The sequence below is a fragment of the Labrus bergylta genome, chromosome 12 (assembly GCF_963930695.1).
Source record: "Labrus bergylta chromosome 12, fLabBer1.1, whole genome shotgun sequence".
In the NCBI taxonomy this organism is placed as follows: domain Eukaryota; kingdom Metazoa; phylum Chordata; class Actinopteri; order Labriformes; family Labridae; genus Labrus; species Labrus bergylta.
The window spans coordinates 29,705,132-29,728,371 of NC_089206.1; the positions used below are offsets into that span (position 1 = coordinate 29,705,132).

The 23,240-nt window shown below is 38.8% G+C and overlaps 1 protein-coding gene across 6 annotated transcripts in view; it reads right to left on the reverse strand.

Annotated features, from left to right (window-relative positions):
- Positions 1–23,240, reverse strand: part of LOC109993169 (kazrin) — a 132,899-nt gene that overhangs the window by 94,227 nt on the left and 15,432 nt on the right. The window contains exon 1 of one of the 6 annotated variants that reach the window (XR_010667576.1): positions 14,793–15,649. The exons of 1 other annotated variant lie outside the window; for it this stretch is intronic. Coding sequence is in view for 4 of the 5 variants with exons in the window: in XM_065961791.1 (XP_065817863.1) it covers positions 14,793–14,964 (172 nt within the window). In the remaining variant the exon portion in view is untranslated. Of the gene's footprint in view, positions 1–14,792; positions 15,650–23,240 lie in introns of those variants that run through there. 4 more of the 6 variants (XM_065961791.1, XM_065961792.1, XM_065961789.1 and 1 more) reach the window with 4 other exon arrangements.

Consider the following 23,240-nt stretch of genomic DNA (forward strand, 5'->3'; position numbering starts at 1 on the left):
ACTTCATTGATCCCCAGAGGGGAAATTCGGGCGTTGCAGCAGCAAAGACAAGAAAGGTCATACAAAATACAAATTAAACAGAATAGATTAGATAAGATAAATAAAAATAGGGGGAAATATACAAGTACAAAATTAACGATGAAGTTAACTATGCAGGGAATTGAGACAGTGTGTGCAGGGAATGGCAAGATAGATTGGCAAGATTTTGCATCACAAAACTATTAGGTAAAGCTAGTAAACACTAGACAATTTAAGGCCCAATTTATATCCGATTTTCTTGTCCAAAGAATCCTCAAGTCTGTAGTGCTCCCTATTGATTTGGAGTTCGCCCGATCTTGAACATTTAAGATTCCTGGTTGGCCTACCTATGACGGAAATATCCGCAACAGCTAATGAGAACCAGCAGACCGGGAGCATCACCAAGCGGATGTTGCTTAATTTCACAGATCACAAACATGGCTTGAACATTAACAAAACTGAGCCCAGACAAGTGGAATATTGAACTACACCAGCTCATGGAAAAATGACACCAACACTGTCTCATGCAAGACATACCACGATAGGACCGACAAGGAAAGGGCCTGGGCAGAAATTACAGTGGTGTTAGATGTAACAGGTGAGTGTATGGGTTGGTGCTAACAAGTAGCAGCACATTTTGGCATCAACTGTTGAGTGTGGGAGTGAGAAAATAAGAAACGGCTGTTTGCAGTTCTGGACGTGAAGACTAGGACCACGTATTTACGGACCCAGGACTGTAAACTCCTTTAACCCAAATCAAGCGGGAGTAGGGACACTGCAGAGGTGGCTCTTAACATCCCTGGACTTTCTATACCTGTGATCTTTAAGTAAGGCTCATAGAAGACTCATATACAGATCAGACATCATGCAGTCACCATTTCATCTTGTTTTCTTCTGAAGTCACTTTTGATCACGCAAGATTCTGTGAGATCTTGTTTCTGTGGAATCAGAAAATCCTTATTACAAATGGCATCAGTGTGGTCTGGCGGTCTGGCCGTATCATCTAGTGTGTGTGTTGGGAGGATTATAATGTTAAAAATCAGTTGGAACTCTCCATATGTCCGCGGTTTCTCACATTTATAAAATCGGTTAGGATTTGAAAATCGTCTAGCGTGCAGCTAGCTTAAGAAAAAGATTTGACAGTTTAATACTATCAAGGATACATTTTTTACCTAGTTGCGGGAAAGTGTTTGTGGATTGTGGCGTTGCTTAACATTTCTGAGAAACACTCGACTAAGGGAGTTTCATGAAATAAAACAAACATTGAAACACTGCATTTGGAGGAACTGTTATACTTTGCAGAAGAAGCTCAATAACACAAAGTTTTCATCATCACCTCCACCTTGCAAAGACATTCAAATGATATGGCTGTCGGATTATAAACTGTTTCCCTAATTTGAGAAAGCCTTGTTTGGCTGGGTTGTTGGTATTAATCACATTATGACACTGTATTTGCCAGAGTAAACACAGTTTACATTTCCCTCACTATAGCCCCAGAGCGAAAATGAATTTACCTTGACTGGAGGCTTCCCTGTAACTACATATCCGATTTGCCGTATATCAGCAACTTGTTTTTTCAGATAGATAGCACTATGGTATTCAAACAGTAATTTCTAACATAACTCTGCCCTGTTTGTATTTGATTTTCAAATTCATTAAGCAGCAAATATGTTCAGCAAATTGCTTTTGGCAATACCAACAAAGATTGTCACTCTGAATTACACCTTCATCATTGACAGGCAGAAGAACACTTTCAGTTTTGATGACTTAAATTATTTGCAGACTGGGGTTTGACAACTAAAAATTACAACCATTTTTTAAGATTGCCTTTGATTGTTGCAGTTTGCTTGTTTGAAGAATGGAAAGGATTCTTAGTCATGGAAAAATCCTCTATGTTGAACATTCTATCACAAAGTTAGCATTTGACACTGACATAAATAAGAAAAAGAAAGAGAAATAAATTAGATGCTGATGCCTTATCAAACAGTAAATTACATATGTACCATATGTTTATGTCACATTTAGATACATGGCTCTTGTCTCGTATCCTTGCAGCAGTTAATGTGAACAGTCATCTATTTCAATAAAGTAGCCTCCATCTCCCTTGTGTGGATAATGTTTGCAGAAAAGACACAGCTGCAGGCCCATTCAGAGCCATTGATTCGGCCCACAGCTCTATGGGACAGTTCAGCTCCCAGAGGGACAGCACAAGGGTAACGGCAGGCCCCAGCTGGCCTCTTGGCCTCCTGCATTAATAATCAGTCCAATTAGAAAGAAAATGTCCAGATGCTCATCTGGTTACATAACGTTTCATCCCTCCTGTTTGTGCCTAGTCTAATTTAACTCACAGGCACCTCCAGTTTAGAGGCTACATATTCTATGATGCCATTTGAGGTGTTATTATGGTCTATTTCATTTCATATCCTGGCATTTATAAATTCAGCTCCTCCAACAGCCAGTTGGCTGGAGGATCAACCTAAATTACCCGCTGCTTCTCAACTGCTTTCTCATCACAGATGGGAGGAAATGGCCACAAAATCCTTCTATTTTAACTTTCAAATGTATTTTTTTTTTTTTTTGCAAATAAATAAATACGACTCCAAAATGCTCTCTACCTTTATACAAAGCACAGCTGGATCTTAGAGAATGTGAAATGGGGATGTTTATGACTGTTTCTGCTGCGGGTAAGGTCCCCTTCTGACTTCAGATACAGTTTTTGAAGTAGGATTCCTGCTGTGTTGTGAGGCTATTTTACTATCCAGCAAAGACAGTGGTAGAATATTTAACATTTTCCATACATTCTTCTTTTACCTGCTCCTCACAAGAAGCTACATCAAAAGCACTTCACAGCCAAAACAGCCTTTAACATACTTTAGAGGGCTGGCAAAATAACATGATATGTGATATTATAGATCTCTACGAAGCAACTGTGTTACCGCAGGATAACTGATCTGCATTGAATCTGCTGAAGTTACAACTTTCTCTGAGTTTTAGGGCATTTTCTCATTTCAATTTTTCATTTCCATGTCTGTGCTGGTTGTGCAATGGATTAGTGGATTAGTCTATGTGATACACAGGTATAAGTTATTTACATTATAATGTTATTTTTTTTAGTGTGCAACATGCACAACTTTACCATAGGCACCCCAGAGGCAGAAATGAATAAATGTGGAAGTGGGGCGCTGGTGCACTAGTGGTCAGTTTGCACGTCTAATGTACAGAGGCTACACGTCATCGAAGCGGGTAGTACGGTTTCAAGTTCACCCTGTGGATATTTTCCAGAATGTCATTGCTCACTTTCTGTCTCCTTGATTTCTGATGCTATGTCTACTTTCCTGTCTCTATTGACATAAAAGTCCAAAATTAAATCTTAAAAATATATTATCACAATAATAATACATAAATGAATGAATAAAGGGAAGAGATGCAGCTGATGTGTTTATGTGTGTCCAAAAATCAACAGAATGCAATGTTTTTACCCAGTGTATATGATATACAGCGATAGAAGTTGCAGTATAATCCCTTGTTCCTTGGATGAGAACTATTCCTCGCCAGCCTTGTGGACTGAGAGTCAGGCAAGGGGATTTAAAAACAGGCATCCTTGGTTAGAATAGAGAAAGTTAAAGTTCAGTATATATCAGCCAACATGCAAAGCTGGTCCAAACAAACAATTTCTGTATACAATGAGAGTATAGTATAGTCGCCTGCTCCGACCTCCACCTCAGCAGCGAGGAAGTGTGGGCAACAGGAACGAGAGGAATACAAAGGAGAAATCCTGTCTACATATTGTCGCATATGTTCTTTTGTAAAGCATCTCGAGATAACGATTGATATAAATTGGCCCTATACAAATGATGATTGATATATTTAATTCATGGTCATCTTAGAATTGCATTCATTTCTGGATAAGTGTGTACAAGGCTGGGAGGGGAAAATTCTGACTATTCCCACAAAAATAAACTCGATAACACCATTGCCACAGATCCTTGTGTGCATGACAAAATCACATCTTCAATCAACTGTTCACAATTGTGCACCCCACTGTTCATCCTCTTAAAAAAAAACGTCCATGCTGTTCAGCTTCAGCTCTTTTTCTAGCCTCCACACAACTGAAGGCATAGATATGCCACGGACCATTTGTACTTTAACTCTCAGGATGGAAATCTTAGTAATAAAATGATTTTGTACCCTTGTCCAGAAGACAAGAGAAGACAAAGTACATGGTGACTTATGCTTTGGTAGGATGTGAAGGCATTTTCTGATGACATTGTAACACCAAATTTAAATTTAAGTATACATTATTTGCCACTCAACAATGTTTTAGAAAACAAAATCTTTATATGTATATTAACAAATTAATCTACATATTTGTTACACCCTGCAGCCTGTAACTACAGAATGCAACCCGTTCTCGTTTCTCCTTATTTGATACTCTGGTTAACATGATTTGATTGATTCCAATGAACATGCTGAACTTCTCCAGCCTGATCCCAGTGTTATCCTTGCAATCGTCTAATGTCTGCAGCCTTCTCCATGTAAGCTCTGATTAATCCATTCGTTACACCCAGGCCTTAATTTCCACTTCCCTCAAGTACAATTTGCACCTACTTTTGAAAACTGAAACATGAAGGGTAGATCAGAAACAAAACACTTGTTTAGTGAAGGGGAAGATGCAGCCAGAATTATATGTGTATCTTTGATGTGAGCTGTTTATTCCTTTTCCATGTTAAAAACATGAAAGCCACACATCCAGCCAGATTTATGCTATATAAATGTCAGCTGCTGTATTTTCACTTCAAGACTTAGGAGTGATGAAAGGCTTGTTTTCATTAGTGGCAGCTGATTCTCTCTCAGCCAATTGGGTTGATGTTTGTTATCTTGTAAGAGACAGGCAGCTGGAGGATCAGATAAGCTGTCTGTCAATTGATATGCAGATTGTCTGCTTTCTGTCTAATAACAAATGACTTCATTCACTTTTCATCAAATTTTCGCCTGACCTCCACTATAATAAAAGCACAATTTCTTCTACACACTGATCATTTAGTTATCAGTAGTAGGCTATATTGCTCTATGAAAGCTCTTAAAGCATGTATTCATTCTATATAATTGATACTGTATGTGCAATGCACAACCTGTACTTTGTGGTGTAGATAAGAAAATAAATGAGGTTGTTCAAATATTCAATACTTCAGTACTTTTCGTTAATACATGTTTTAAAACAATACAATCTCCATGTTTTCAACGATCCATCAAAAAGTAAAGCTTTAAGAAAACATCAGATCTTTTGTTTGTCAATGCTGCCACAAAGAAAGAACACAGGCTTATTTGTAGATATACATGCAATTAGCTAAATGTGAATTGCAACATCTGTGCAGTTTAGGCAGTGAGAGGGAGTTTGTCTGTATTTTTTGTCATTAAAAACAAGAAATATTGGGTGCCCAGGACTTATATAATCACTGCCTATCGAAACAGATCAGTATTATTTGATTTTCATTAAAATCATATTAAACCTGATAAAGATTAGAATCTAAATATTTAGCAGTATCATAAAATCACGTATAATAATATCTGACAGCCAGCAGCCATGCAACAAATATTCCAACCCTACAGAGTACTGATTTAATTCCGTTACCTCACTAAGTTTCGGATCAGTGGATGTTCAAAATTTTGACTCCACACTTATATTGCTTTGAAAAAAACTTCAAACAGTTTGAAACCAACATCAAGACCAATAACAATTTACATTTCGTGAAGATGCCATCAGATGTAAAAAAAAAAAACAAATAAAAAGGGCCTATGCTGTCAATTTTGGCTTTATCCCACCACTTTGTATCTTTCATGTGTGGCTGCAATGCATGTGAAGTATTTTCTGACAGCTTATGCATAAAATCTAAGCACTTGGCTGTATGCTAAGTGTTGTCAAACAATTTTTATTCAGTATTTAACATATAGAAGTGTCATTTTCCAAAAGGGATGGAGAAAAGTAAAGACTGACAGAACCAATGGCACATCCCTGGTGGATAGCATCATTAATGCTTGGCTGGAGCATTAGCAGCTGTGTATTGATAGTCCCATTCTAAATGTGACTGGGGAGTTGTGGTGAGGGGGAAAAGGAAGACGGCGTGTTTGTTTCCATGCTAATGTGATTCAAACACGCCCTTTTTATAATGGGACTTGTCCGTGTGCCAGGGGAAGCGGGTGGCATAAACTAGTGGGTGATTACGTTAAACAAATGACTGCCTCATTAGCTGGACCCCTAGAGTGTTGTGTGCATATATACAAACAGACACACATTCATGCTGTCCCATGATTTGTCTCTCCCTCACACACACACTGGAGCATTTACACTGACATAAGCATTAGGTTGGCTTTGCACACAGAAAAGGGCAGCACACAAAGGCAATACACAGGAGGGTACAAGCTCCATCCAATAGACTAATTAACATCTCCCAATTACACCAGACAGTCCTCAATGGTGCTCCAGTTAGCTTTGGATGATGCTTCATAATACAACACAATGCGTCACTATGAATGCCCAGGTCCAAACATCTGAGCCTCCCCCCTAAAGCCAGGCTAATGACTGTAATCTAACACCATTAAATTCTCAGGTCTCAGCTGCTGTAAAGTTGGACACGTTTTGTTGTTTTGGCCACTCTGCTCAATGTGTGAAAATACGGGATAAATTATTCAATTTGTTGTGTATGCAACAGAATAATGAGAGAGGCTGGATTGATACTTCAGGTCCCTGAGAACTTTATCTGATTATCCCTGAGCTGTCTACCTCATACTACTGGTATCATAGCACATGACTCTGAGGTTCCCTATAAAGCAAAATGATGCAACAATAAGGCTACAATTATCATAGACCAAAGGTGCATGTTTAATATAAAATGAAGGCTTTGGGAAAATAAATTAACAAATTCTAGCAATAAAGAAAGTAAATGATAAATGCACTTGAGCTTGTAAAGCGCTTTTCTAGTCTTCTGACTACTCAAAGCGCTTTTACACGGCATGTCACATCTACACATTCACACACTGATGGTAGAGGTCGCTATGTAGTGAGACCATCAGAAGTAACTAATCCCATTCATACACCACCACGAAGAACAGGGCAATTCGGGGTTAAGTGTCTTGTCCAAAGACACATCGGACATGTTGCTGCAGGAGCTGGGGATCGAACCCTCGACCTTATGGTTGAGAGACTCTACCAGCTGTGTGGCAGTAGCATTTTTTTTCTTAAATGTGACTGAAAAGAATTTCATCATAACCCCTTTTTAGAATAACTTCCTGTCACGTGCTCACCCTCCAACTAACCGACCAATACCATTTCAACACTAAACATGTGATTTTTTAACCAGAAATGGCCAGTGTTATGTTTCTTTCCTCTTTGTAATAACTTGCATTCTTTTAAGTCAATTATTTCTTGAAAACACATTGCTGTAAAGTTGGATACGTTTTGTTTTTTTGGCCACTCAGGAATAATTCAAGAAATTACTTCTTGAGAACACATGGACAATAAAATGATACTCTACAGTAAAATGATCAATCACATTTATGTTTTTTTAAAGAAATAACTAAACAGGAAAAAACAAAATATCAACAATTAAAATAAATACAATCTACAATTATAACAACCCAGTCTCATGTCAAAATTTGTAATACCTACGTTGGTCCACAGCACAAAACGTAGTAGTTTCACAATAAGGGCTCTAAAATTGTGACATGTCTACGTTTCCTTTTGTCTATTCTTTTGTATAGGCATACCTCAGGTCACGTGACTGCCCAGTTTTCCCCTGGCGAAAAAAAAAACATGGCGGACATCCCTTCTATTTTCGGTGGAAAATGCTATATTTTAAGATAGTTTGAGGCTTAAGTGTCGTTTTGATAACCTTTCTGGCGACAAATGTACATTGTATCTTAATAATCTTTGTTCGGTTTATGTTTATGATCTTTAGTTTGTTCGTTTCTACGAAGATTCTTTCTCGATAGAGAAACTTTGGGTTGTTACGTTTTCTACTGTTGCTATGGACGCTATCAACAACAAACCGGAAGGAAGTGGACGTTCGGTTCGCGGCTCTTAAAATGGGTTACATCAGACCCTAGACATCAAACTAAGGTCCTATGCAATAAATAATGTTTCTGTTACATTTGTATGGATGTCTTTCATTACAACCAAATTAAATAAAAAGATTGGAACAGATCGATGCATATTAGCAACATTATAAACTATAAAATGTAACAATCCTTGATACATAAAGACAATACTGTACAGTTCATGTGTGATTTATATGATTTAACAATATTATTTAACAAAATAATCCTGACGGATTAGATTAATACCAGAAAATGCTATCAATAAAGTAAACGGCCGGCGATAAGAACTACAATCGGGCGCATGACACTGACATCAAATAATGACGTATTGATAATCGTCACTTGTGAGCGACCTCTCTCCTCTCCGTAGACTCAAATTTTAAATCCCTTTTTCATACACTTATGTTTGACCTAGAACCCCCAAATTTTCACCAGTTGTTCGTGAGATTGGGAACTGTTACCAAAACAAAAACTTCCTAGGTCTCTTCTAAGAGATTTTGTGAGCCCACAAGTCACTTAAGGCCCCACTCTCAATTTGCCAAACCTTTCACAATTGAAACACTTTTATCAAAACATCAAAAAAGGGTGTTAAAAAGTGTGAAAATGTTCCAAAAGACAGAGGGTCATTCTCCACTACATGCTGTATGCTTTGTGAACAAGACTGATGTTAAAAACTCCTTTTAAAGGTGCTTAAAAGAGCTAATTTGACCATTTGAGGCGTAGCAGAGACATGAAGCCTTTTGACCTGTTCAACCCTGTTGCTCTATGAAAGACATTAAACTGAATATTAAAACAATGACTGATGACAAATTAGATTAACTCTTCTATAAGGAAAGAAGGATTAAAAAAAAGTACTAGGATGAATTAATATGGAAAAGAGCATAAGAGATCTTTACTTTTAGCCATAATTCTAAACCAAGCACTTAAGGCTGTCCTCCAAGCCTATAGTTCCCCAGATTTTATGATATACTTACACCAAAACAAACAAACAAAATAAAAAATAAAGACAAACATTTCATGTACTGGGCTTTGAAAGAGCTCTATGAAAGTACGACTGCAAGACCCCTTGCCTATGAAATGAGAATATTTAAGTTTTTGGCTTACAGCTGAACGACATACATCGTTGGAAAGGTCTCATCCTGGAGAGTAACATATGTGATGTTACACTCATGTTGGGGTCATGTTGAAACAGATGAGGTTTCAACATGACCCCTATTTTGAAATAATGCCCTTTGAACCTTGACCCAAGGGCATGTTTGAAGGCTTATAACTCAGCAACAAAAGGGGCTACAGACATGGGAATAACTGTTTTAGAGAGGTCTTGGAACAAAGTACCATGCGAGGGTAGTCAGCTCACCAAAACAACAGGGGGAGCTGCTATATATGGTTAAAATACATTTTAACAAATGTGTCAATTATTTTTTAAATATCTGATAACATAAATGTGTTAACCATCCAATTAAACTCCCCTGTGTACCCTCAATTAAATATATATTACTTCTTAGGTAAGGGAAACACTGAGATTTGTCTAAAAGACTACAATTCCTCAGCGTCAAGTCATACAGCTTGATACTGAATGGCGCCATAATTGTAGTCTTTTCCGTTTCCAAAAAAAGGTTGTAACTAGGATTATAAAAGGCTTACAAAAGATATATTCACTGAATATGTCACAGATCTTGTGTGACCGAAGTATTTATTGCATAGTACATATATGATCTATGTTAAAATAAAGTACCTATATCAGTTAATTTCGGATATTTTGACTGTTATTCTAGAAATGGGAATTTTGGTAGTTATGTCTGGCGTTGTGTACAGAGGGAACATAATTAGGGTTGTAAAAAATGTATATCTACCCACTATATCAAATATTTACAAAAGCAAAATGGGTTTTGTAAAATAATCTAGATTATACATGTTGTAAAAAAGTGGTCAAATCAAACCTGTTTTAAAAGATAGTATTAATCTGTCAGGATTATTTTGTTAAATAAAATTATTAAATCATATAAATCACACATGAACTGTACAGTATTGTCTTTATGTATCAAGGATTGTTACATTTTATAGTTTATAATGTTGCTAATATGCATCGATCTGTTCCAATCTTTTTATTTAATTTGGTTGTAATGAAAGACATCAATAAAAATGTAACAGAAACATTATTTATTGCATAGGAGCTTAGTTTGATGTCTAGGGTCTGATGTAACCCGTTTAAAGAGCCACGAACCGAACGTCCACTTCCTTCCGGTTCGTTGTTGATAGCGTCCATAGCAACCACCATAGCAACAGTAGAAAACGTAACAACCCAACGTTTTTCTATCGAGACCTGAAAGAATCTTCGTAGAAACGAACAAACTAAAGATCATAAACGTAAACCGAACAAAGATTATGAAGATACAATGTACGATTGTCACCAGAAAGGTTATCAAAACGACACTTAAGCCTGAAACTATCTTAAAATATTGCATTTTCCACCGAACATACAAGGGATGTCCGCCATGTTTTTCAGATCTGATTTGACAGAATACATTCAAAGTCTATTAAACAAGTAAGTGGTAAAAGGCAGTAATGCTCTAATTAATTTTATTTTAGACCCATAAGCAGCAAATCTTATTTTTTTAATTCAATAAATTTAAAGAATCCCTAACTCAGTGATTCAAAGTCCAACCTAATATTTAATGTATAAATATGCAGTAATGTTTAAAGCTGGCTTTCCCTTGAAATGTAAAATACATCTCCAAACTGCTTTGGCAATTTGGTGTGGATGCTCTGCTTTGGTTTTTTGATCATATAAATGTGTTTGGTATCTCTACATCCTTGAAACTGTGGGTGGCCGCAAGCATTCAAACACAAAGTCCTAAAAGACTATAACTACTGGGAGGATACCCAGGAACGCAACACCGGCCGCCCTGACCGACAGAGAGGAACATAACTGATCCTATTCAGAAAACAAATAGGTGAGTGTCGCATGAAGGAGGACAGCCTCTGCTCACTGGGATGCTGGTTTCGGTACGAGCACTCCAGCATCTGCCACCTGACCATTAGCTAAATAATGCATGGTGCTTGTGTGAAGTCTGCCACAACCAGCTTCATGATAACTACTAAGTGGTGAGAAACATCGAGTCAGCAAATGCACAGAGCAGAAATGCACAAAACCACACACACAAACACACAAAGTGTGGCGTCATAGAGGCTTATACTGAAAGCTTGCAGACATCCACAGATTAAAAAAGGTTCTTGAGATTATGTGGAAAGCTAAATGTAGGCAGATTAAACCAGCTAGCAAGAGTGGGACCAAAGTTTATGAGTAGTTCATCTGTCAGTCTCCATCACAGAGGCGGGAATAAACAGTGTCTGTAACAAAATAAGAGAATGTTTGTGCTTGAATGTATTTTTGTCTGTGTGTTTGAGTCTCACAGTTTACTCAAGCCTTTGAACATTAAATAGCAGGACAGACTTGCAGTATATCTGCATGTCTGCAGGCCCAAAGTCACAGTGACCCAGGGCTCTCTCTCCCTTCACCAGCATTTCCCATCAGAAGCCTGTTACACCACAAAGGCAATTTTCCTCCCAGAATAGCAAATCTGGTGAAATGTAATCTTTGAAGCCTCCGCTAAAATAGCCTGACAAAGCCATTTTCTGGCACAGCAACAGAAGGGAAACTCAGTAACCGGAGCTAAAATTTAAGTGACTCACTTGGGGGTAAAATGATTGGTTGTTGGTCTGATATTACTGTAATACTGGTAGATGGATGTGCAGTGCAGAGTACATGAAAGTCTCTGGCAGACCTTCATATTCATGAAAGCAGTTGGTTTGGTAAGACAGAGACATCAACCCCAGTTTTATAACAATTAGCCAGGCCAGTGTCATTACTAGTTCAAAAGACATACTTTTATTTATCTCTATTTCAAAATTTTTTTGCCAATAATGTAGGCACTAAAACCATAAATTGTAAAAATAATTGCAAAGTAACCATCACAGGTTTCCAAACTACAGCTAAAATATTCAATTTATTTGGCTTAGACAGAAGAAAAGCGGCAGAAAAATCTTCACAACCACATGACTCTACCAGTCATGTGTCCCCCTGCCATTCATCCCATCCACATTACTTTCATGTTCTAGGTAATTTACAATTGGGTAAGGCCTAATCATTTGGACATGGGAATTGATTTGATTTAACCTGACAAGAGCCTCCCGAGACGCTGACAGGAGGTTTGTAGAATGGTTGAGACTGACGGAGGAGCAGTGGGAATTTGATAACCACCATCAGCTGCTCTACCGATCTGGCAGGATGACGACACAGGACAACAAGACTGTGACTGCCACAGGAAAGGAGACCAAGGTTTTTCTACAAATACTTATGTACACCTACACAAACACAGACCAACATAAGTGGACAAATAAAAAGGACATGAACAAACAAGTATGGACAGCCATCTGTACCCGCACACATCCAGCTTTGTCTGATCTGCATCATTAGGTAAGCCATCTGCTCAGGACTTTTGAATATGTCCTTTCTTGTGATCTTGTCATCATTTATAATCCACTGAATTATAATCGGGCTTTCAGTTGTTTTCCTTAAACTTGAATGATTAATGCTTTGATTAAGACAAACCACAAGATGATGAAATAGTTCAACATTACATTTTAGTGAATGAAGGAGGAAGCAGAAGTACTCCACCAACAGACAAATGAAAACATTACTTTATCATTAGCTGAACTCCAATATCATTCTGCAAAAAAAAGGTCATACCATACACCAACTGACACTTTGAATTCAGGTGTGTGAAAGGGTGGGTGTGACATGCAGTGTAAAAACACTTTGAATAGTCGGAAGACTAGAAAAGCGCTATATAAGCTCAAGTCCATTTACCATTTACATGCAGCAGCAGTAAAAAGAAAAACAACTGAAAACATAAAAAACAGCTATCCACAAGTAAGTCACATCTAGCTAAAAAGGAAGTTCAAAAGTTTGTTAAGACTAACCTCGCGTTTAACTTATAGATGGTGTATACATTATATGCCTTTTTACACCAGGAGGAGCAGTTGACAAAGGCCTTTTCTAAAACCCAAACGACTGTTTGGATGTCAAGTGTTTCTAGACATGAAAAGGAACCAGTGCAGAGAACCAAACAAAACAAACACTTTAGGTGTCACAAGAAGTCTTAAGACTTTCAAGTCAATACTACTCTTGAGGCATATTTTTCTTATAGTATGTCCTTTTTCTTTTAGTATGTGACAAAGTTTTTTATGTTTATGCAGTATTCTGCAGGTTCAACAACAATAAGTCCATCACAGAAATGTCAACATGCCAACAGAGCGTGCAAGAGCACAGTTAATGTTTTTGCTCTGTAATTCCTAAATCAGTGACACTGAAAATTAGGTTTTCAGTATGAGTAAATTAAGTTGGGCAACAATATGGGTTCAAAAGATGAAAACCTCTGAAAGCCTTGAGACGGGAGTTTATTTTTAAGTGTCACAATTCAATTTACAAAATGCACTGGGCCTTACCTATTAGTTTAGACTTCTCTGTATGGAGAGATGAGGGACAGGCTGATGTATCTGACATTTCAGGAGTGTTGAATGAAGTGGAGCAAATGCAGTTAGTCCTTCTTATCTAATAGGACTGCCCTTCTTTCCATACAGGTTCACTTTCTCTCGAAGCTGAAATGGATGTGGCTCAATGGTAGAGTGTGTAGTCTCTCTACTGGAAGGTTGGGGATTCAATCCCTAGCTCCTGTAGCGACATGTCAAAGTTTCCTTGGGCAAAACACTGAGCTCCAAATTTCTTCCTGAGTGGCACAGCTAGCGATGTGTGTACACTTGTGTATGGGATTATATAATACTGATGGGCACTTTTTGTAGCCTTTTCCATCAGTGTGTGAATGTGGTGTTAATGGTTGAATGTGACATGTAGTGTAAAATGCTAATTTGAGTAGTCGACTAGAAAGGGCTATACAAGTCCAAGTCCATTTGCCATTTTACCATTTTACCATTTTAACATTTTAAGTGTTTACTATCCCAGAATCAAACCCTAAGCATTTAAATCATGTAAATCATCAAACAATGATTTCCCCCCTTCATCTGAACATCAATGCAGGATTTATGTGGCATATCACTGTTATCCATTCTAATGACACAGGTTTCATTGGTTCAAAACTGACTGTCAGCATTAGGCCATCTGGCCTCATAATGTAGTGCATAGCAAGGCTGCATGTCCTGGCATAATACCTTTGCTTGTTCCATCTACAACAGCTCACTTAACCGCTGTGCCACATCTGGAGTGCTACAAACCACGTCACTAAAAACAACAGTTTTCCTTTGAAATGGAGGCATAAAATTGTTTCATCTACTCTTTTCAGAGCAACATTTTACAACAGAGTTTTTTAAATTTGAATGGTATTTAAGTGTTACTTTATTTTATTCTACACAAGACACAGCAGGTTTCATTACTGCCATAGTGTTGGACTGACACACATAGAATACATCTGCAGTGTCACCTGTCCTTGATTTGTCACTGTAAAAAAGACCAATCATTTCTTTCCTAAGGGGCACAATGAACTACTTCCATCATACTATTTCCATTTTGCAGCACGGTTTGTTCCGGGCTATACGACAAAAAGGAAATTGGTATCTAACTGTATCAGCCTGCACTATGAATGTGAGTATCTCTTAGCCATTACCTCCACTGGTCACTGTTCTTCCAGGTTCAGGACTGATGCATATCCAGCGTGGCAGCCTGTCGCCGACATTCTGCCGGGATGAATAGTTCGTCATCCCTGCCTTCCTCTCTCCGCTCTGCTCTCTGCCTCTTGCCAGAGCTGTTTGCTCAGCTGTTCCCCTTTCTGACCGCATTTAACCCAGATGAGCGGCACAGCTTACCCTGCTAATCTGTGTGTAAGTGTGTCTATGAGCCCGAGAGTGAGTGTGTGTGTGTGTGTGTGTGTGTGTGTGTGTGTGTGTGTGTGTGTGTGTGTGTGTGTGTGTGTGTGTGTGTGTGTGTGTGTGTGTGCGTGCATGTGTGTCCCTGTCCCAGGCATCCTCTCATTGGCCCCCTGATCACCATCTGAAGACACGCCTTGATCAGCAGGGACACTCTCACACACAAAGGAGACAAACCGAGGGCTTTCAGGACAGAGATTGTGCTTGAACTGGAGGTTCATTTTCAGCATGTTTGAGGTTTATTAAGTGTCTTCAGAAATGGCACAAAAAAAACCTGTTATACTTGTTTAGGCAACATAAGTAGTCCCTAAACTGTGTTGAAAGCAGGGATTGTTTTTTATCAATGCTGTATTCAAGCAATGACATCAGATTGGAGCAATATTAGTATCACAATGTTGTCAAGTGTCCACCTCCTTAGTCTAGATTCATAAAACTGTTTGGGAAAGCTAAAAAGGTACCAGCCTCATTGAAAAACCTGTTTTATTAGTAACTGTTCATACAATGATTGTAGAAAAAATAGAAATGACAGAGAGAAAAGGTTTTAAAAGACAATAAGAGCAGATTAGGTTAGATAGGTAATGAAACTGTATTACACACAAATATCTAAATTAATAAAAAAAAAAATTAAACCTATGTTATATTACTGTTTTGTTATCAAGTTTACAAATCCAGAGAAATCCTGAATTTATAATTGTAACGGGATGTCTTGTCGCAGCAGCTGCCATGACAGACACAACATGTTTATAATTGCCGTGGAAACACAGGATTTTACGTCATAGACTGCTACATGAGGAAGCGGGAAAGCTGCCGTACTGTTGCTGTATGTGCTGCTGTGCTTAAAACAGCATGTCAGTTATCCTTGGATACATAGTCACAAACACAATCACTTACTCAGGTGTGTTTTACCCGTATGTCTTGACTACTGTCAACTCAGACTTTGTTGTCATCGTGGGTGGGGGGAGGTTAGGCCAACCTCAACATCACCTTTGTAATTGTTTTGATTGAAAGCTCCCTGAAGTTTTACTTGAAATTTAAGTACTGTGAGGCTGACATCAGTATCAAGTAAGGTTGTCTAAATGTTTGATACTTTTTGATAATACTTCTTGAGAGCAATATCGTAAATTCTGAAATATGCCAACGTGTAGGAGTTGTCTTGCAATTGTTGGTTAAAACAATTAAGTACCCACAATGTGGTGCCTATAGAACTAATTTTTTTATGGCTGTGGTATCGAAATAGATATCAATATCAATTGCTTTTTACGAGTTTAATATCTAAGTTTAAAATTCTGGTATCGTGGGCAGCCTGGGTTTGAATCCTACCTGTGGCTTAGGCGATATGACCAAAAATGTTATCACGATAAAAAAAATGTACATCAGTCGATATCGATAATTATCACGATAATTGTCAATAATTATTTCTTTCAAATTTAAAAGCCTATTTTTGCTCCTTAGTGAAAGTTGACGAAACCAGATGGTTAACTATGGTATAATTATTCTTTATTGTAAGAACATGACGAATTATAATTAAACAGAAACATTTCAGCATCTGGAAAACGCTGATATGACAGTTTGTTGCTGCTGTTACACTCACTGGCCCGCTGGGGTCCACACCATGCATAAACAGTTTATATTATTGACAACAGGGTTCACACTAACACTCGTTTTGGACGTTTGGATATTTATTTCCTTCAGTGTGTTTTAATGGGTCATATTGTTTCAAATGGGGGAACAGGTTTGTGTTGCCGTTTTAGCTGCACTTCTCTTCGGCACAGTTAACATAGCCCTTTACTCTGTTTTGTTTTTTTTGTCGGACTGTAAATAGCCAAAATGTCTCTAAACTCTGGAAGTTAAGCAGCCTTGCTTGTCTTCTTGTCGAGGATATTTTCTCCTGCTTTGAGCTGGTAGGTTCGGCGTTTCCTTCAGAGTAGCTATCGCTAATTCCGGCTGTTTCCTTTCCGCTCCTGAGGTCTGTAAGCCCGCCTACCCATAACCCTGCAACATGATTGGCTATACGTAGTCTTTTTCTTCTTCTCTTTAATGTCGGGTGGCAACCTGGTGACAACTAGCGTTCAAGGAGCATTAGCGCCCCCTGTTTCCCTGTGGTTGGATGATGTAATTACACATTTAAATATATCAAACTTTTATCGAATATTTTTAATATTTATATTGCGATAATTATCGTTATTGTTTTATTGCCCAGGCCTACTGCGGCTCCTTTCCCGTATGTTATTCCCCACTCTTTCTCCCTGATTTCAGAATCCTTCCACTGTCCTATCTCTAAATAAAAGCACACAAAGCCCAAACATAAACCATTAAAACATCTGGTATTGTAAGAACTAAAGTAACAATTACTGATTATAAGTCAGATGAAGTGATTATAATTGTTGAAAAATCTTGGGGACATCTGCATGTTTTCATAAAAGTTTTACATGATTCACCTGGATAACCTGTCACCACAAGTTCTATTTAATTGTTATTTGTATGCTCCCATTGCCTTGCATTCAAGCTTCCTCTTAATTTCTCCTCACTCTGTAAAATACATCTGAACAGCTGCACCCATCAGACTTTTAGAAATGTGGCCGCACACCAACCTAATTGTGTTTGAAGAATGTGTGTCCAATCATTTGTGTATGTTTTACAGTAGTGCAGTATCTGAGTACCTAGAGCTGTTATTTCACACAGGGGATTATGGTGATAAACCCTTTTCACACATACAGAAATCTCCTGAAAAACTCCGGAGATTTGGCTACCTGGAGGTTCTTTAGGCTATGTGTGAACGCAAACAGCAACATTTTTCGCGCGGACTATACCCGGAGTTTATCCGGCCAGACCCCTAGTATTTTATCCGCAGAAAGTCCGAGTGAGCTGATGTCTGAACGTGGCAGCATATACTCCGAAGATTACCACAATTTTCTTAATTGAATGTCAGACTTTGACATTTTTAGCTTGAACAGAGGAATTCACACAAGTGTGGTGTCTTGAGAAACAGAAAAAGGAAAAATGGCAGTCAATTCAGAAAACACTGTTTTAGCTGCTGATGGCAAAATAGAGGAATAAACAATGCCCAGTATGAAGATCCAATGTTTTTGTGAGGCTTTCTGTGGAATGCAATTGTTTTCTGCTACATTTGAATAATAAAATATTAGTATGACTGTCGTGAAAGTGATTTATCTGGGAGATGCAGGTTGTATTTTGCATCCTTAGAGTCTTTTTTGTGTGCCGGTAAATTTTAAATGCAGTGATGCTCATGGCAAAATGATGTGCCTCTGAGTGATCCAGAAGTCCTGAGGGGGAAATATCAGGGATAAAAATATGAATGCCTGAAGGTGGTACTTCTGATCATTTAAAAAGTTAATAGTAGAGTAGCTGTTCATTCTAGTCATGGGACTGAGGCATGCTGTCCGGTTTAGCATGCAGAGTGCTCCATCTTCTTGAGATTTCCCACTGCTAATAATGCTATAATGAGATGCAATGGCCAGCTCTCTGTTTTAATGATGACTGATGGAGGGCACAGACGCATTATTCTCAGATTATTCTCAGACGCTCTCTGTTCATCAAGTTAACTTTGCACTTTAGGAAGTTGAATGAGTTTCCTGGAGATTCTATCAGTCGTTAATTAAAGGATGATCTGGGATACAGAGAGAGGTTGGGGTGGGGGTGGGGGTGGGGGGGTTCAAGTGGGTAAACCCTTACCGTACGTAACTATGGTATTGCATGTGAAATCATGCAGTCAAGACAACAACAAGGATCTAGCTCATTATATACCGCATCATTTTTAAAAAACATTTCATGACTATGCTTGAAGAACAAAGAGCTGTAACAAAGCAACCAACAAAAGCCAAGAAGAAGCACATTTTTTAAATTTATTTTTCCTCTATGCAGTCCTGCCTCTTCTCTCGGAAATCTTCTTTTATTTCTCTTTCCAATTTCTGACCTCCTGGTCTCTCCTCTCCTCTTTTTTGCAGTAAACTCAGAGAATCCTCTTCATCATAAGTGCAAATATCATCTCTATTGGGTTTGCCCATCACCCCAATTAATGATTGGATTTGTGCCCTGTAGAATCTGAGACTTCATTGGACATGCAGCATGATGTATATGCAAACATGGCTTCACAGGGCCGACTATCAACCTCCTGCATATATACTCGTTGGAAGAGTTGCATAAGCAGCCAAGGTTTGTCACACAGCTTTGTGTTTAGGTAGATTTTGATGAGTTTGAAAGCACTAGACTCAAATTGCTTGTAACTCAGATTTAGACAGACACATGAACATTTTGTCTGACCTTTACCGGATGGTTGTAAAAGTGTTGTGCACTGATTAATCCCATAAACCCACATGACCTTTCCAGATTTGTAATTTTATAATTATGAGTCATGGACTAGGGCTGTAATAGGGCTGTTTGTAGACATTAATTAAATCACCTCACCTTAGGAGATAAATAGGGTGAAAGATAAGAGTAGTATTTGTTTTAGGAATTTACATGATCAACGTACAGTATGTGTTTAGTGTGCCTGGAAACCAAATATTTCATGAAGAATTTCAACCTAAGTAAACATTAGAGCAGCATGTACAGATCAAATGCTTCACAAAAAGCAAAAGTAGTTTAAATGGGTTTGATTGCTGGTAAACTATTTTGTTCTTTACAAGTACTTAGTCAAATTTTCTGTTATTTCTTTTTCAAGCTTGTTTTTAAAGCATCACTTAATACATTCGTAACAGACAAAAAATGAAAGTGAATTATAAATTCAATAAGTCTTTGCTTGAATTTGCTTGAATTGTATCTGTGTTTATTTCTTAATTTAAGCACGGGTTTAAAAAATTGAAATGTTGGAATAATGAACTTTGATGAAACCTATATACTGCAATGGTTAAATCTGCTTTAATCTTTCATTAAAGTATATGCAACAGTAACAGCCTCCATCATCGGACCGTATCGTCCCTCAACCACCGCCCGATGCCCAGCCTCCACCATCTTACAGTATTGTCCCTCAACCACCACCCGACGCCCAGCCTCCGCCATCGTACAGTATAGTCCCTCAACCGCCACCTGATGCCCAGCCTCCGCCATCGGACTGTATCGTCCCCTCAACCATCGCCATCCTCATTCATGCACGGCCTGTTCAGACCCTACCTTAGGGGCAGCGACTCAATATGCTATTTTATAAAGCGCCTCGAGATAACACTTGTTATGAATTGACGCTATACAAATAATGATTGATTGATTGATTGATTGAATGAATGACAACTGTGTTGTTAAATCGTCAAGACTCAGCTTTGAAAAGCAGATCCAAATATGACCTATAAAGTTTACCCTCGTGCCAGAGAGGCTGTCTTCACAACGAAATTGACAAAACCAGCTGACTGTGCTTTGTATGTGGGCAGGGATTGCTGTATGTAATTAGCCAACTAGTAATGGCTTGTGACTCTGTGGCAGCTACCGTGCTAAAGTGAGAGCGTGAATGAGTCAGAGCTCAAAGGCATGAATAAACAACAGAGCAGCTTTGTCCCCCGGTCTAGAACTAAGAACGTGTATAATTATATTGAACAACACATGGAGCTTGCCCAAGGGAGATGCAGGGGGGTGGGTAGCAGAGAAAGGAGAACACTAGCAGGATTCAGAAGGACATAGAGAGGGTATTTAATAATGCAAAAACATGAAGAGACACAATATGAGAGAGACAATATGCCTAGGTATAAACCTAAAGAAGCACACAAACAACATGTGTGCCTCGGATATAACAGGGTTTAGAAAGGTCACTCTTAGACAAGGAAAAACACACAGTTGGCAGGTTATAAAATAAAATAAAGTGACCTGGGCGGTAAATGACTGTGAGGGTGGTCCAGGAAATCTAATGAAAAGCTCCTGGATGAAAACGATGACAGAAAAAACAAGCTCCCACGACATCCTCAAAGACTGCGATGTGTCTTTGTGGTCACAGACGCTCAAACAGACCACTGGAAACATTGACCTTGGCATTGTTTACTCAAGTTGGGCCCCTTCAAAGACACAGGGCGCAGACAGAGCCAGCAACTTTACTTCAGTCTCCATGGAGATGGTGTACTTGTGACTTGGAACTTTCCAGGCTCATTACCAGACGAGGCGGTGGGTTCTACCTCACTGCCTGGCTTTATTTGCCTCCATTCCACTCATGGAACCACGGAAATACAACAGAAATCGAGACAGAGAGAAAGAACAAGAGAGTGAAGCTAAAAGATGAGGGGAGACAAAAATATATTCTAAGAATGAAACTGCTCACAGAGATTCACGAAGGACCGGAAGTGAAGACAGCAAATAAGAGAACAAGAGAAATGACAAAGTAGAGGGAGAAGAGGGAGAGAAAGGTTCACAAACAAGAAGTTTGAAGGGGAGGAACTGCTAAAGGCTATGTTTCTTAAATGTCGACCATCTACAGAGCTGTAGAGTGACCGCAGTGTTTCCCACAGAATGACGCGATACCTGGGCAGTGGAGTTTGGGGGGGAGGGGGGTGTTGTTGCGGGGGATCGACATACTTTTTTTTTTTACTGTTATCTTACAGTATATTTTAATATTAGGTTTGTGTTTACATATATCAAATGTATTTTTCCAATTATATGTAAATTAATTAAGTTTGCAACAATTTTAATCTGCTCAATTTAACCTGGCATGCGCACAGACACAAGGAGTACGACTCGCATTTTGAAAAGTTCCACTCGATATTCAGTTATTTATAGGAGTTCAGCACAGAATCAGCAGCAAGCAGCTGTACATTAAGATTATTAAAACGAAGGCATGAGAAGCTTCAGTTTTGATGGAGCAAGGCACCTCAATGGAGAGGGATGTACGGACAGTGGACCTTCTCTTGACCTCTCTCTGAAGCTGATGTGATTCTGCTCTCTTGGTTTTGTTGTGTCTTATCTCTCTCTCTCTATTTTTTTTTTTTTTCAACTGGAGTTTTGTAATGTTGCACGGAGCCCGGAGCTGTAAGGTCCTCTCTCTCTCTCTCTCGCACTCTCTCTCTCCCCGCTCGCTCATGCTAGCAGCAATTTTATGAATAAATAAATAAATAAAAACACGTCGGAAATATACTTGGGCGGCCTGTCCATGTATTGTCTACATGTGGGAAACATTGGACTGGCACAGTTCTAATAGTCTGTTTGGAAGAAGGGAGGATGACAATGCAGGAGTTAGAGAGATGGAGATCTTCTTTGGTCACATTTTCAAGAAGCTACAAATATCTTACTCAGATACTGGATGCATAGCTTAAATTGAAATGTTTAAAAACCTCTTTTTAAAAAATCATGATCACGCAATTGTTAATGTACTTTTTGGCCCTCACCGCTCTAAACACACATCAAACAGAAAGTGAAATGCACAAAAATGTTGAAAAGAATAAGCAGCATAGAGCTGTGCAGCACACCAGATGAAAAGCTGAGGAGTGATACGCCTTGAAAAAAACAGAAGGAAGATGAAGGAGGCCAGAGAATAAACAGCCACTTGGCCACTGACACAGACCAACCGCATGAAGTGAGTCAGACTAATGGAGCAGAAAATAGAGAAATCATGAGCCTCTTATCTTTCCACTAATCACAGTCAGAACAGCAATACCAAGAGGAGAAAACAGAGGGAGGAACGAGATGGAGTAAAAGAAGTCAGAGCAGAGAAAAGCTTGAGGGTTTCAATAATCTTCATCCTTGCCAATCACAGCCAATACCCCTTCTTACTTTTATCAGCCATTCTTAATACTTCCTATCATTAGCTGGCTAGCTCGTTCGCCCTATCATTAGCTGGCTAGCTCGCTATTGCTGTCATTCTCCTGTTTGCCTCTATAATCCAGTTTGATAGCTCCATTTAGTGTTGCCAGCCTACAGGGCCAGCATTCTATTTCTCCCCGAGTCCACCAGTACTCTGGACTACAGTTTAGTTTGATCTATTTCTGGCCCTCTGCTGCCTCTCCTCTCATCACATCTTCTCATCTCAGCCCCACTCAGCAGGTCTTGCTATAAAACTTGCTATTCTTCTCTCAGTGCCCTCGGCAAGCATACTGCCATGCTGCTCCTATCTTCAATCTACATATACTGTCACTGAGCTTCCACATAAGTGTAACCACACCTCCAGCTAGAAATACAATTAAGCGTCTTTCCAAGATTAATTTTACTGAGCTGTTAAGATCTTAAAAAGGTATCTGAGTTGTAACAGTCCTTGTGAAACA